A 16,149-nucleotide genomic window follows, 5' to 3' on the forward strand; every position below is an offset into this window, starting at 1 on the left:
GCTCACAGAGGGAAATGCTTGCCCTGGGCTAGTTGGTGGAGATGTGAATGCGTCCTAGGAATGTCTGTCTAATGCACGGGTGGTTTCACAGAAACAGAATCGTCCCACCATTTTCTCAGCCCTCTCGCAGGGCACCTGCGCTGGGCTCTCCAGGAGGTGGTGAGGGAGTTATCGTCGGCCATCGGTTTGGACAGACGCGGGGGCCACGCACGGCCCTTGAAGGCTTCCCCGGAGTCAGGAGTGGGTTTTTTCTCATTAAGCACGCGGAGATGAGGGGGGATTTTTACAGCTGGCTCACAGCCTACGGACAGACGCCCAGCGGGTTCCCCTCAGTCCTGCCCCGGAAGGCGAGCAGCGTTAAGAGCCGTAGACTCCGTGACCTTGCCCTCGAGGCGTCGCTGGCAGAGAAAAGGCAAAGCAGTGCAGCCTGCCAGCCTGGGTGGGGGGGAGGGGGGTGCCCTCGCGTTCCTGTGCGGCCCCGCCCAGTGCTCCCTAGCCAGCCTGCACCATTCGCCTTTCCTGGAGCCGTTCGCTTCTACGAGGTGCTAGGTCTGCACAGGTAACTTTGCTCAAAGGCTGGACACGGTGGGTTTTGTAAGAGGTGGGTGGCATCTATTTACGGTCTATTTTGGTAGAAATAACTACCTTCCAAATATCAAGCACTTAATCTCTACCCCTTTTTTAATCATTATGGGTCTTGGCTATAGACAGACGGCAAATAGCTCTGCCATTTTTAGGGCATTTCGGGCCAAGAGACAGTAGATCAGATTAACCATGCAGCTTCTCAAATTGAACGTAAAGATGGGAAAAAAACCCAACCCAACCAAAAAGGCCTACTCCAGATTGAGTAGATGTTGCCGGAGTCCTCTAATTTCTTATTGATTTCCCACAAGGTGGGGGTCCGTGAGCCGTTCGTGCCAGTGGAGCAGGCAGTATATCAGATGACCTCCGTTGCCTTTTGAGGTAGAAAGGTTTATCTTGGAGGAACAGCCCTCACAGACCGACATTTCCCTATGGCTGCCGTGGCATAAGCCGTGGTTGTCAGATTGTGGCAGGAAGACCCCTTCCATAATAACCAATAACTGACAAAAATTGATGAAAAATGTGGGCTTCTGGGTCCCGTCCGGGAAACACTAGCTACAATGTCTGGGTTTTGCAAATGAGCCGGGTGGGGGTTCCACTTGGTTCCACACAGCCCGGCTGCCCTTGGAGCTGGAGCCTGCAGGGGGCGGGGGGCAGCAGCCTCTCCACCCGCTCTGGGCTCAGGCACACGAGATGTCCAAGTCCCCTCGGCCCTTCCGGTGCGTGTCCCTCCGCCCGCCCGCACTCCATTTTCTTACAGTGGCTTCAATAGCCTTGCCTTGTGGGATTATTCTGAGGTTGAACCAGAGGAGCGTGTGAAGGAGGCTCAGCCCAAACCCTCACATACAGCAAAGTCTCACGCAGGTTTTTGAAAATAGCAGGACAGACTGAGACAGAGACTCCCGAACTCTTGAGAATGACTTTTCCCTGGAATTCTAGGACCGCCGGGGATCAGGGGAGCAGCCTTTCTGTCACAGTGCGCCGGGAGCCGGGGGCTCCTGAGGCCAGGCCTGAAGACGTCCACTCCGTTGCTGAGGCCATGGTCCCCACAGTGCGACACAAATGCCTCCTGTGTGTCTCCCGTGTGGTTGGCAAGGCAAACTCTGATCACACGGACTTACCAGACCCGTCTGAGCGTCAGCAGCCTTCTGGGTCCCGAGACAGACAGGGGCGAAAGTAGACTTTGTCATTTGGGACAGTCAGTCCGGTGGGGGAGACGGAAGGACACCTGGACCACATGCACCGTAGCTCCTGGCTGCCAGAGGAGGGATGGACGGGGACCTCGCAGGGAGACCTGTCCTGCAGCCATAGTGCTGCTTAGAGATCCACGAGCCTGTCCTGGAAAACCTCTCGCCACTTGCCGGGTCCCTGCAGGGCTTTGCTGTAGCAAGGCCGCTTGGGTTTCTTATGGGACTCCAGCTCTGACCTTCTTGTCTCCTCCACACGGACGGTACTAAACTCATTGCAATCCCCCCACCCCCCGACCTAGGAGAGGATTCTCATTCTGTTCTCCATCATGGTTAACGCGTTTCCCATACACTGTTGTCAGAATGACCCGGAGACAAGAAGTCAGGAGGCTGAGAAGGCTCTCACTCCTGATACAGGCTGTTGGGTGCCTGTCCCTGCACACGTGCCCTTGGGTCTGGGCACCACGGAGCCCACGCACCCAGGGCTCTGTCCCAGCACAGTCTTCTGCTCCTTGACCCTGGGGTCACCCCTGAGGTGCCTGGAGATCACGGATTCTCCTCGTCCAGGACAGCAGGGCCTGGTCTCTGCTCCTGGCCTGGCTGCCCTGAGAATCGCCCTGCAGGCATGTTGCTGACACACACTGGGGCCCCTCGATGTGGGCAGCGGGCTCCTGTCATCCCCAAGCTGCCCAGGAGCTCGTGTCCTGTGCTGACCCTCCAGGCGTGCATTTTTTGCTGGTTCAGAGTTGGCCTTCTCTCAGGGAGCTGACCCCAGGCCTCATGGACGGCACGAGCACTGTCTCTGGAGACGGAAGGAAGGTGCAGCTGGGGCTCTGCACGGGGCTGGCGGCAGAGTCGTGCACAGACAGAACCCACCAGTGGGGCCTTTGTGAGGGTCCAGGGGGATAACGCACCAAGACTTTCCACATGATCTGTAAACGCTGCGGCTCTCTGACCGGCGACCGATCATGGCCGCCTCGGAGGTAGCAGTTGCCAGGACTCTCCCAGGGTTCCAGGGGGCGAGACGTGGCTCTGGAATATTTATTGTACGATAAAAACGGGTTGTTTCTGAAAGTGTATTTGTTGTACGCTCGGAAGCCCTCAAACAGACGGGTCATACTACGATATAAGAACGGGCGAGTCCTTAATTCTACCCTGGAATTCATTCTCCCGAACGATTGCTTTTCTTGCGGGTCATAACTCAGAGACTCGCAGGACGTTCGAGCTTGGAGCAGCTCTGCAGGGAAACTCACCTCCCGTGTGGGGGGCCGGACGGGGGCTGTCACTTGTTACAAGTCAGGTGCACGTTAAGGTGCATTTAAGGATTTGCCCGTCCCTACACTCTTTGTGCACGTGTGTGTGCGTGTGCCCTCGGGACGCCAGCCTGCGGGCGAATGCTCGGAAACAGAATGGGGAGCAGAATGGGGCGGTGGGCCTGGGGGCCCAGGGCAGCTCCCACCACCCCACTGTGTCCCCATCCAGGGCTCACGTCATGTTTCTCCCCCTTGGAAAATGCCTTCCATTGGCAAAGTCCGCTCCCGAGGGAACCACGCGCAGGCGCCCTGAGAGCCCACGCTGGCTGGCGCGTTGCTGCGGTAGGACACCGGTGACCTCCCTCATCCTCACGCCATCCGGCACCAGACGTCCGTGAACTGCGGTGTCTGTGACTCCCACAGTTTCGTGTGCCCTTCCATCGTGGGAAGTGGAAGAAACGCAGGCAAATACAGATACCACAAAGGTCAGTGATGGACGCTCAGCGGCGACTTGAAGACGGCCGGGCACAAAGCCACCCTCCGAGGCCGAGTGGCCGTGCGCGCGGGAACTTCAACCACGGCCACGTCCGTTCCGCTCCCTCACGCGTCGGCCCGTCTCCTGAGCCCACAAGTACTTCTCCTGTCTGACAAAAAGTGTCAGCAAATGCAGTGCTGTCTGTGAAGGTCCAGCGCATAAAAGAAACGCATTTTGGGGAGAAAGACCAGAGTTTTATCCTGGCCTGGCTGTGGCTAAACTTGAATTTTCCAGGTGAAGTATTTCCTCCCAGAGTTAAGTCCGGTTATCGCACTGTCCTTGCGCACTGGCTGTCGGCCGTCAGATGTGAACAGGCCACGTGGAGGGCGAGGTCCTCGGCTGTGGGCTCATGGCCCTCACGGCTCCGGCGCGAGTGCAGGCGGCACGTGGGGCTGTGTATTATGCCCACGCTCCGCCCCTCCCTGCCCCTCCCCTCGCCCCCTCGCCCCCTCGCCCCCTTGCCCCTTTCTGGGGCCAGCATCTGCCTGGTTATGATGCAGCCGGACTTCTCCAAGCAGTGCCAGTGCCGGGAGCTGTTCAGCGCCGCGTGTCTGCTGTGTCCGCAGCTGGCGGGGCGCCAAGGAACCGGCCGTCTGAGCTCCACATTCATGTCTGACAAGGGTGCGGCCAGGAGCCAGGCCAGTGGCCCGGAGCTCCGTTCACAGGAGGAGGGAGGTCCTGGGGCCTCGAGGGTGTGGGCTGTGGCCCACTCTCTGAGCACAGAGAGCCCTGTGGGCCGGCTGGCTGGGGTTGCAGAAGGGCAGGCCCGACCGGGTGGCTCCTGGATCGGGCTGGGAAGCAGGCCAAGGCGGCCTCCTTTGCAGGACCTGACCTGTCACACGCGGTCCTGGACGCTGTGCCTGCCGCACATCTGGGGGAGGATCAAGCAGGCACGGCGGGCGGGTCTTCCTCCCTCCAGACCCAGTACAGGAAGCACCCCAGGAGTGGGCATCACCGTCCCGCCTCATGTGACCTGGGTCAGTGGTGGGCATCAAGGTCGGGGGGCCAGTGTTCAGAGAAGAAAGCTTTCTGAGCTGCCCGCTTAAGCAGGAAGTCTCAGCAAAGTGGCGTCGTCCCGTAGACCCTTGGCGGAAACCCACCCCCGCTGACAGCTTCCAGAGGGGCTCACGGGCACCACTTCTCTCCGGCTGAGTCTCTCTGGCCACCAACCCCGGACCCCAGCTGTGCCCTTGGCGTTGGGACGAGGGAGGTGAGTGCCGGTGGCCGCACGGGGGGCCTGCCTGACGGTCCCGCCCCTCACTCCGCGCGTGGAGCGGGCAGAGCACTTTCATGTACCACCAGCCCACGCACACCAGAGCCACGTGACCTAAGAACAGAAGGAGACCGCAAAGCCGGTTCACACTTGCTCCTACCCCTCCACCCTCTCTCCCTGCACAGGCGTGTGCACGCACATGCCACACGCGTCAGACACATACCCCTGCCCTCTCAGGGGAGTCACCACTGGTTCCTCTCCCGCCTTCCAGTGGCGCTAGGGTTACAAATTGTGCAGGCTGTGTCGGAGAACTAGAGTTGCGAAGACAAGGGCACGGCTTGGGGTCTGTCTCTGAACGGTGTCCGAGCACAGGGTTTCCTAAGTACATCAGCAGCTTATATGGCAAAGACGGATGGCCACTCCACTGACAGAAAACAATTTTCTGAGCATTGCTAAGGCATTTTAGCAGGTAACAAACAGCGAAAAACCACCTGTTAGCCAGGGAGCTGAATTAGGGGAAATCCCCTTAATTGCTGTTAGCCAACTTGGGCACTTCCTCTCTTCCAGGTCCTTGCTGAACGTCTCGATGCATCGTCCTGATTCCGATCTCAACTCCGTGACTCAGGTAACGTTCCCTTCCCCACTTTGCAAACGAGGTGCTAGGGCTCTGAGCCGTGGGTCTCGTGGCCAGGCTCGTGGGGGCACTTACAGAGCACGTGGCCGTGTCCACACTGGGCTCCCGAGTAGACACACAGCGTTCCAGCCCCTCGAGGTGGGAAAGAAGAGGAAGCAGAGGGATATTCTCTTTCCCAACTCATATATTGCACGTGTGTTATCAGATAGCTTTGGCCATACGTCCAGTCCAGCGTGGGGCTCGTGTGCATGCCTGCTTAGAATATGCATTCATGGACACGTACACATGCATGTGCACTTTGTGTGTGTGTGTGCGCGCGCGCGCACGCCCCACATTTCTGAAGCAGCTCAGTAAATTGACCGAGTCCTAGAAATTTTCTCATTTAGACCCTGAGAGAAGAAAAACAAGCACTTGCAGACTTTCCCTTGGGCGCATGTGCTTTGCTGAGGCCCTGACCCCGAACTGAGGGTCCAGAGACGCATGTTCTGATTTCCACGCAGGGCGGCGACCTCAGCCTCCAGTCCCCTTGACGGTTGGGTTTCCTGGGAGGGGCCCCTGCTTCTTCCCAGCTGGCGGCAGAGGGGACAGCACTCCCGTGTGGGTCCCCGACGGTGCCTTCTGCCCTGGGAGCTCCCGCACACGCCCCTCGCCCCCTCACCGCAGGCAGCAAGCACGCCCTTCACTCTTGGCTGGAAGGGCGACCCATCTGTCAGATAATATTGAAATGCGAGAGGGATCTGTGTGGACTGGGATGCTTCACCCCTCGCGTGAATGGTTGACAGTGCGCCACAGACTGGAGACCGTGTGTGTCAGGCACGCCCGGGCACCTGCACACGCACACCAGCCCTGCCTCCCTTGGGGGCCCTCAGTGGTCTCGGCAGGGGGACTGTTCAGATCCCCTCCCCCAACCAGCTTTTTGGTCCCCACACCACACTGCTTTGGTGTCTGGTTTCATCCATGAGCCAGAACTATTGTCCCAAAGGGCAGGCAACCATCCAGCTCTTTCCTTGTTGGATGATCATACAAACTGTGTTCACCTCCCTCTCTCCCTCTTCTCTCCCCGTCTTTCTCCCTTCCTTCCTCCCCCTCTCTCTTGCTACCTCCCTCCTTCCCTTCCTCCCTCCCTTTCTTCTTTTTGGAGGGAAAAACAAAGGAAAGAGAGGCGGGGGTGGTCCAAGAGAACTGTTTCTTCCCTGCCATTGCTGGAGTTCTCAATTATATAGTCACTGCTCCTATTTTCCCACCACCCAGGTGGGGACAGGATTGCAGGTGGGGATGGGATTCATGATGGGGAAGGGACTCCAGGTGGGGACAGGAGTGGAGCCTCCTGCTCTGGGAAACCCACACAGTCCCCCCCCCCCCCCCCGTCACCCCAAGGGTCTCTCATTCGGGGACAGTAGAGGACACCCCCTCAGCGCGTGGGGCTGGGACCCCCTCCACTCTTCAGGGAAGGGAAACCGCTTACTTAGATTGTCTTCATCCTCCGTGTTGGTGGCCCCGGGGCTTAAGTGCTTGAAGGGAGCGATGAAGGCTGACAACATGGTTACTTTGTCTGGAAAGAAAAGAAGAACAGGAAATGCACTTTTGACATTGAGTTTCAGAAAAACTCAGTGCTCTCCCAAGTTCTTATTACTGCGGGTTTGGACGGGGCGTTGAAGGCTTGTTTTGGCTTCAGCCACTTCATTCTGGTTCAGTCTTTTATTGAATTTCTGACAGCGTTTTCATCAAACCCCTCTCTCCATTCAATTTTAGACTTTATGATTTCCATCTTTCTTCTTTTCTCATTTTTGGCATCTCCCCTCCTCTTGTTCCCTGTCCCTCAAAACTCCACAAACGATCGTCTCCAGGGCGACAACCTTGCGTGGGCTCCCGGGGTGCTGGGTGGGGCAGAGCTCGGGCCGAGGGCATTTCACAGGGAGGCAGTGAAGCAAGTACCAAAAAAAAAAAAAAAAATGCCACAATTAAACGAGAATCGTGCAATTCAAGCCCAGACCTTTCCTCCCCCGTCAATGGAGAACTTGCCATGTGGGCCGGAAGTGCATGAGCAAGGATGGACCTTCAAGCTGCCAAACAGGGGCAGCGAGGGAGGGAGGGAGGGGTGCAGGATGGGGGCCCCATGTCCATCCTGCAGACGGGCGCCCAGCAGAGCCTGGAGGGGAGCCGGCGGGAGGACAGGCAGTGGGGACAGCATCATCCCATGTTTGGGCTCTTGACATCTGCGTGGGCAGCTGGCCCGGGGGGACGCTGCTCGTGGCCGACGGGACGTGTTTTCCCACAGTCTCGGCGCTGCGAATCTTTTTATTTTATTTATGTATTTATTAAAAATATTTTTTTAATGTTTATTTTTGGGAGACAGACAGCACAAGTGGGGGAGGGGCAGAGAGAGAGGGAGACACAGAATCCGAAGCAGGCTCCAGGCTCCGAGCTGTCAGCACAGAGCCCGATGTGGGGCTCGAACCCAGGGAACACGGGATCATGACCTGATCCAAATTCGTACGCTTAACTGACTGAGCCCCCCAGGCACCCCTCAGCGATGAGTCTCTTAAAAAGAAAGACAGGATTGTGGGAGGAGTTCAGAGGGGAGACACTACAGACGGAATATTAAAGGGCCCGGAGGAGAAGCTCCGTGTTGTAGAGACTCCACTGATTACATCCAGCCTCCAGAGCTAGGCGCTTGTCCACAGGGGAGCCTCCTCGGGGGCAGAGGCGAGTGCACCCTGGGTCCGCATGTGGACACCCGCCTCTCCCGGGCCCCCTCCCCACCGTTCTGGGCAGCCCTCGTGTCCGGACCTGGCCCGCAGGGGTTGAGCTACTTTGCTACGGGGACACTCCGTAGGAATCGGTTGGCACCAGAGGGCAGGGTTTTCAGTGCCCCCTGCTGCTTCTGTCCGCAGGAAGGGGGCCTGCTGGCGTGTGGGGCTCCCTTCTGGGCACAGCTCTGACCGTGACTTCGCCCGAAAGCCTCAGCTGGTGGTTTTATCTGCAGTTAGCCTTCAGGCGTTCAGACCCAGGCCGGCAACATGTTCTTTTTCTTTCAATTCTGAGCCCGTTTTCTCTTTACCCAAGCTTCCCAGAGGCCAGAGGACTCCACATTGAAATTCATTCAGGAGCCTGTTAACAGCTGTTGTTTCCAGTGGGGACGGGCAGCGATGTAATGTTCACTCAGAGAGAACAATAAATAACTCAAATATAAAATGCCTGCTCCTTCTTCATTCTACGGAACGAGAAGAATAAGCCAGGGAGGCACTGGCTCTCCCAGACCCTCACAGCCCAAGCTAATTTACTATGAGGGAATGAAATCTTTTGCTTGAGTTATAATTTCATTAAGGGCGCCCAATAATGTTACACAAAGAGTGTGAAGCTCAAATGATTTAGTCTGGAGCATCTCAAAATGAAATTACATTTTTCTAATAGAGCGGAGGCTACCAGCCAAACACCCACAAAAATACACTAAACCATTTCAGAGTTCACCTTAGCAAAATTGTGAAATATTTAAAGACTGTTTCAGATCCTCAGAGTTCTTGCTTTCTAGGGTTGCCAGATTTATCAAATAAAAACACAAGACCCCGAGTCAAAACTGAGTTTCAGATAAACAGCAGATACTTATTGAGTGTGTGTAAATGTCCAGTATTGTATGCCGCGTGCATATACCGAAATGTTATTCAGTTTATCTGAAATCCAGATTTAAGGCAGGGGACTTGAATAGACATTTCTCCGAAGAAGACATCCAGATGGTCAGCTGACACGTGGAAAGATGCTCCACATCAGTCGCCATCAGGGAAATACAAATCAAAACCACGAGACACCACCTCACACCCGTCAGAATTGCTCCCATCCCAAAGCCAGCTAGGAGGTGACAAGAGTCGGTGAGGATGTGGAGGACTCGGAGCCTTGACCACCGAGAGTGGGAGTGAGAAATGGTGCAGCCTCCATGAAACCAGCAAGCCCGCGTGTGGGTCTGCACCCAAGAGAATAGAAAGCAGGGTCTCAGAGAGGTATTTGCGCCCCTGTGTTCCCAGCAGCACTATTCAAAACAGCTGAACGGTGGAAACAGCCACGTGTCTGCCTGACAGAGGAGTGGACAACAAAATGGAGTGAATGCACACAGCGGAACATTATTCATCCTTAAAAAGGGAGGCGACTCTGCAAGACGTGACCACGTGGATGAACCTTGAGGCCATTATGCTGAGTGAAATAAACCAGCCACAGAAAGACCAATACTGTGGGATCCACTTATTTGAGGTCCCTAGAGGAGTCAAAGCCACAGAGACTGTACAATGGTGGGCGCCAGGGGCTGGGGCTGGCGGGGGTCAGTGTCTAGTGGAGACAGAGATTCAGTCTGAGAAAATTAGGAGGTTCCGGGGATGGATGGTGGTGATGGTTGCATAACAATATATATGTATTTAATGCCACCAAACTATATGCTTAAAAACCGTTAATGTGTCAACTTTTATGTTATATATATTTTACCACAATTCGATCATTCAAATTTGACTGGATATCCAGTATTCTATGTAGTAACCCTACCTCTTTCACATCCTATCGACTCCTCTGCGGCAGTGGATTTTAGGTTCCCAGCCCAAACTCGCCAACCCGAACAAAACAGGGCACCTGCTGCTGGCCTGTCTGCTGGGGAATCCCACATCGTTGCTTCTGTGAGAATCAGTTGTCCCTGAGAGTGGGAAGGCTGCCGCTTTAGCGTGTCATTAGGACACACGGTGGAAATTTCAGTTTTTATTTAGAATAATCACACTGAAAATGATTCGGTGTCAACGCCTTTCTTTGTGGCTGTTTCCTTGACCCACTGTGTCAGTTGAGCCTCCCGTTGGCGTGGCCCTGTCTGAGCTGCGCTCAGACTTCTGGCTCTGTCTGCTGTCTGTGTTCACCACAGTCGTGAGGTCGGGCTCATACGGGTTACTGATGAAAACAGAGGCTGTGCTTGCATTTTACCCGATTCCGGACATTTTGTGTACACTGAGAGAGGCTGGCTCCAGAATTCCCCACGCTTCTGCCGCCCCCACCCCCTGTGTAAAGTCGGGAAGAAGGAGAAGGTGTTTCCTATAGGGAGAGTATCTGGAAGGGGTGGCTGGGCCCTGCACCCAGAGTATCTGATGTGGCCCAGCCGGAAATTGAGCCGAAAGAGCAGCCCTACACTGGCCGTGATGCTGGATGGCGCCCGGGGCTGCCCTCCAGCCAAGACTCCCTCTCCGGGAAGGCCCGGTCGCCATTTGTCATATCACAGCACGCCGTTTCTAATGCATTTCTCAAAATGATCCAGGACATTTGCGTTATAAACCTTATTACTCATTGCAAAATAAAGGCCTATGGCCCCGTGGAAGTGATGTGATTTCATGTATTTTCGGAGCACGTGGGAAGCATTTTCAGAGGGCAGAAACTCTTGGCTGGAACCAAACGAGATCACATTCGCTGAGAATATTGATAACAAAGAACAAATACAATTTGGTAGTGATGTAAAGATAGATAAATAATCCAGGGGGACAACACAGAGCATTCAGGAATAGAATCGTACCTATAAGATCAATTGATTTTCAACAAAGAATTCAAAGTAATACAATGGAGTGAAAGAAAGTCTTATCAACAAACAGCTGAAAAAATTGTACACCAGGTTGGGAAAAATGAATTCTGAGCTGTGCCTCATACCATATATGGAGATTGTCACAAAATGGGCCATAAACCTAAATGTGAAAGCTATAACTCTAAAACTTGTGGAAGAAAATACAGATCACTGTCATGGTCCTCATGTGTGCGGATTTCTTAGGACACAGAAAAGCACTAATCATAGAAGAAAAAAACAAATTAGTTTTCATCAAAATTAAAAATTTCAGCACTGAAATATACTGTTAAGAAAACAAAAAGCAGGTCGTACGTTAGGGTAACAGACATATAATCAAGACAACTGATTTGTATCCAGAGTATAAGAACCCTTTCGACTGGATAATAAAGGGAAAAAAGTCCAAAGTTTAAGAAATGGGCAAAACACTCGAACAGAAACTTGACAGAGGAGAATATCAGAAGCCAGTAAGCCCACGCGAAAGTGCTTAACATCACTGCACACAGGGGGAAATGCAAATTAAAACCATAAAGGTGTAGTGTGTCAGCACACTACAGTGGCACAGCAGTGGAACAGCTGAGACTTAGGACTGTAGCTCAGTCTAGGCAAAGACACAGGGGGGCCAGGATGCACCACTCTGTCCCTGGGACACTTTGGAAGATGTTTTGGCCGTTACATATACACCTGTTATGCTTCTAAATATTTACCTGAGATAAATGAAACACGTGTTAAAAAAAAAGATTTGTGCAAGAATGTTTAGAGACATTTCATTCATTACAGCTCAAAATTAGAAACATCCCGCATGCATATCATTAGAAGAATGGATAAGTGAATTGTGTTACATTTACATGAAGGCTAACTATCAGCAACAACAACGCCTGAGGGACTATGGATGAAACTCTAAAACATTATAGTAAGAAAATAAAAATCTGGGCACAGAAGAGCAGGTGGGAAGTACTTTCATTTCTATGCAGTTCCCAAACAGGCAGACCACTCTCTGGGGAAAGAAGTCAGGTGGCGGCCTGGAAGAGTGAGCGTGCGCAGTCGTGGCCCCCCAGGGGCACTGGGTTCTCGGGTTTGTTTTTGCTTATTTCATGGAGTTGGAAGCTCAAATATCTTAGAAGGCTTGGCGGTGGTTATAGGAAGAGTCACCGCCTGAAAGGTGGAGCCCCTTGGAGACACCCTCAGACTCCCGTCAAGACTGCGCATGCCTGGAAACCAGGGGAACTGGCGGGGATGGGGGTGGAAGTGAGAACCACAGCAGGTGCACAGAGAACTGGAGCACTCCCGCCACGCCCGTGACTTAAGACTCTGCTTACTCATGAGGGCGGCAGGAGGGGCTGTGGAACCTGGTTCGTAAGTGTGGTGATTGCCTTCACAAGCTGTTTTGTTTATAAATGATGTATGAAGCAATTTTACTAAGTGAAATGAATTTTTTTATTTTTTTTTTATTTTAGAGAGAGAGATTGTGAGCGCGGGAGACAGAGAGAGAGAATCCCAAGCAGGCTCTGTGCTCAATCCCACGACCCTGGGATCCTGACCTGAGCCGAAATCAAGGGTCAGATGCTTAACGACTGAGCCACCAGGCGCCCCGGTAAGAGGAAAATTTTAGAAAGTCCTCTGGTGCTTGAGCACATGTCAGTTACCTGGAGAGTATGTTCATGTGATATAACGTGTTTGCTGGAACTTTTACTCAACCATAATTGCTAAAATATCTAAGCATTTGATCTTCTGCTCTGCCTCCTTAAAAGCACTAAATATTTCACAGTTTAGGTTATTTTTAAAAGTTCCATAAGTTGAGCACTTTGGTTCCTCCCTCATTTCAACAATTTAAAGTGAGGTTTTGAACAACACATCTCTGCTTTGTCGGCCACACTCATGCCCACGTCTAGCACAGCTCAGCTCTCTCAGACAGTCGTGTCCCTGGACAAGAAGGTGACAGTTGGAAGCCACAGAACTCTGCTGGTGCCTCTGGGCTACAAACCTCAGCCCCTCCAAAGTCCCTTTCTTAGGGTTTCTTTTTGCCAAAATGCACTCTGACAGATGGCCTCCCTCAAGCCTGACCCACTTTCCTTCCTAGCCATATATTGTGATCAGATACAGGTATGTCTTTAATGGATGTTCCTTCTTTCTAAACACAAACACAAATCAGTTTGAACAGGTGGGTTACCCTGGGAAGCAAAAAAATAATTAACCTCTATGCGGGCAGGAGAAAAGGAGTAACGTCTTGGGGGAAAGGCAAAGGATTTTTCTGAGTTTCAGGAACATGTATTTTAAAACACTGTTTTCAAGCTGCTGTTCTATGAACGACACAAGGGAGGTCAGGCAACATTAACACAAAGGAGATCCTGGGTCTGCATGGGGTTTTGTGGCACACAAGGAGGTCTGATTGTCACGAGATGATGAAGACCCCTTTTGGAATTTCCCGATAGGGAGCAGTCGCGAGTGGTCTTGAATGGGTCCAGTAAGCAGGCGGCCAGCATGGAGTAAGTCACTCGTTTGCTGTGTGGGCTGAACTATGACTTTCCCCCAAATCCACGTTGGAGCCCTGACTCCAGGAACTCAGGGTGTGACTGTGTTCAGAGACGGGGTCCTCAAAGAGGGGCTGGAGGTGAAACGAGGTCACTAGGGTGGCCCCAATCCAATCACAGACACGCACAGAGGGATGACCAGGTGGGGACATGGGGAAGGAACGACATCTACACGCCCAGGAGAGAGGCCTCGGATAAACCAGTCCTGCCCACGCCCAGATCTCACACTCCCTGCCTTCAGCATGTGGGACAGTGAACGTCTGCTGTATAGCTGCCCGGTCTGTGGTTCTTTGTTACAACCTGGGCTGACTAATACCTTCACTCAACAAATCTTTGTTGAATGCAAATAGTTGCACACCTAATCCATGAAATTTCCAACTCCAACGCCAAGAAGGAATCATGCAAAGAGACCTTGCCAGGCCAGGGGAATCTAGAACCTCAGGGACCTCGCCTGGCCAGGGGGGATCTAGAACGTCAGGGACCTCACCTGGCCGGGGGGGGGTATCTAGAACATCAGGGACCTCGCCTGGTTGGGGGGGGGTCTAGAACGTCAGGGTCTTCGCCTGGCCAGAGGGGGGGATCTAGAATGTCAGGGACCTCTCCTGGCTGGGGGGTGGTGGTCTAGAACATCAGGGACTTTGCCTGGAGGGGGGGGAGGATCTAGAACATCAGGAACCTTGCCTGGCCGGGGGGGGGCGGTCTAGAACGTCAGGGACTTTGCCTGGCCGGGGGTGGGGATCTAGAACGTCAGGGACCTCGCCTGGTTGGGGGGGGGGTCTAGAACCTCAGGGACCTCGCCTGGCCAGGGGGGATCTAGAACGTCAGGGACCTCACCTGGCCGGGGGGGGGTATCTAGAACATCAGGGACCTTGCCTGGTTGGGGGGGGGGTCTAGAACGTCAGGGACTTCGCCTGGCCAGAGGGGGGGATCTAGAATGTCAGGGACCTCTCCTGGCCGGGGGGGGGATCTAGAACATCAGGGACCTCACCTGGCTGGGGGGTGGTGGTCTAGAACATCAGGGACTTTGCCTGGAGGGGGGGGAGGATCTAGAACATCAGGAACCTTGCCTGGCCAGGGGGGGGGGCGGTCTAGAACGTCAGGGACTTTGCCTGGCCGGGGGTGGGGATCTAGAACGTCAGGGACCTCTCCTGGCCAGGCGGGGGGGGGGTCTAGAATGTCAGGGAGCTCGCCTGGCTGGGGGGATCTAGAACGTCAGGGACCTCACCTGGCCGGGGGGATCTAGAACATCAGGGGAGGCATCCTTCAGGAGGTGACTGCTTAGCTGAGACCTAATGGAGAATAGTAAGTTTCCCATTTATTGAACTGGGAGGTCTGCTCCAGAACCGAGATACTCCTGCTGGAAGGGTGAGAATGGGACTGTGCACTTTAGGGAGGGAAGACCACCCCACCCGGAAGGAGCGGCATGTGCAAAGGCTCTGAGTCAGTGCACCAGGTTCTCAGTTCAGCCTCTGAAGCTTGGCAGCTGTGTCTGGGTGGCTCCCCATTACCATGGGCTTGGGGCCTTGATTCTGTATTGAGGGCCACAGGGGATCAGAGGGCAGCACACGTGAGACTTCATGTGGGAGAGCCACCACTGAGGGACATTGGTCCCCTGGGAGGGTCACCACTGAGGACACGGTGGTCCCTGGGAGAGCCACCACTGAGGGACACTGGTCCCCTGGGAGGGTCACCGCTGAGGACACGGTGGCCATTTCGACAGAGGTTCCTTCCCTCCCCTCCCCCGGATGGGCTCAGAATGGGTTCTGTGATGGTGAACTTCAGTCGGGACAGGATGGGTCTCTCGGGTGGGAAATGAGCCTGGAGTTGAGGCTCTGCCTGGGATTTGCTGAGGGTTTGGGGGCAGAGCATGATAGTCCTTCTGTGTTTATAGCATGGAGTTACAACTTCCAGTGAGCCAGTGGACCCGGCCTGGGCCCCAGTGCTTTCCCAGGAGGGCTCTGTGCGGGTGCCGGGTGTGCGGGGCGACGGGGGAGCGGGAGCGCTTCCCTCCCCCTGGGACTCCAAGGACGTCGGGGGACACATGACCCCCATCTTCCTTCGCGAAGCCCCCAGATTTCTCAGGCAGCAAGCCCTAAGTGAAGGGCACCTGAGCGCCAGCACCCCGCCTGCACCTGCGAAAGCGTGACTGTGGCTCCTGGAGCTTGAGCCCCACCCTTGAGGTCCCGCACGGATGCCTCCGGAGACAGGCTCCCTGGGTGACAGTGACAGCACCGATGTGGGACATATCCTGGGAGGGGGAGGGGGGATCCTGATCCGGCCTCGATCGCGGCCCTACGACAGTCTCGGGGCCGTGCAGACACTTCGGGCGTGACGCGAGCTGCACTCCACCACCCGGCGTATTTTTGTAAGCCGTGGAAGACAAACACACTGGCACCAGATTGCGGTGAGCAGAGAGCAGGCAAAGACAGATGGTCTGACAACTGATTGACGGACGAGAAGGTGACTCTAGTTAAGTTTTAAATGCGCACACGTAAAGGTGTGGGTTCACACTTCACTTTTACTCGAGCCCTCCCAATTATCTGGCTTGCCGTCTAGATGCTGACTCCGTTCCAGGCTCCGCCTGCAGGCGGCCGTGACATCATTCTCCGAATCAGTGTGGTGCCTCCACTAGAGGCTCCCCG

The 16,149-nt window shown here is 54.4% G+C and overlaps 1 protein-coding gene across 1 annotated transcript in view; it reads right to left on the reverse strand.

Annotated features, from left to right (window-relative positions):
• Nucleotides 1-16,149, reverse strand: part of ADARB2 (adenosine deaminase RNA specific B2 (inactive)) — a 422,811-nt gene that overhangs the window by 135,230 nt on the left and 271,432 nt on the right. The window contains exon 2 of the mRNA XM_043563430.1: nucleotides 6,870-6,956. Within this exon, the coding sequence (XP_043419365.1) occupies nucleotides 6,870-6,956 (87 nt within the window). The remainder of the gene's footprint in view (nucleotides 1-6,869; nucleotides 6,957-16,149) is intronic.

This window comes from Prionailurus bengalensis, chromosome B4 (genome assembly GCF_016509475.1).
Source record: "Prionailurus bengalensis isolate Pbe53 chromosome B4, Fcat_Pben_1.1_paternal_pri, whole genome shotgun sequence".
NCBI lineage: Eukaryota > Metazoa > Chordata > Mammalia > Carnivora > Felidae > Prionailurus > Prionailurus bengalensis.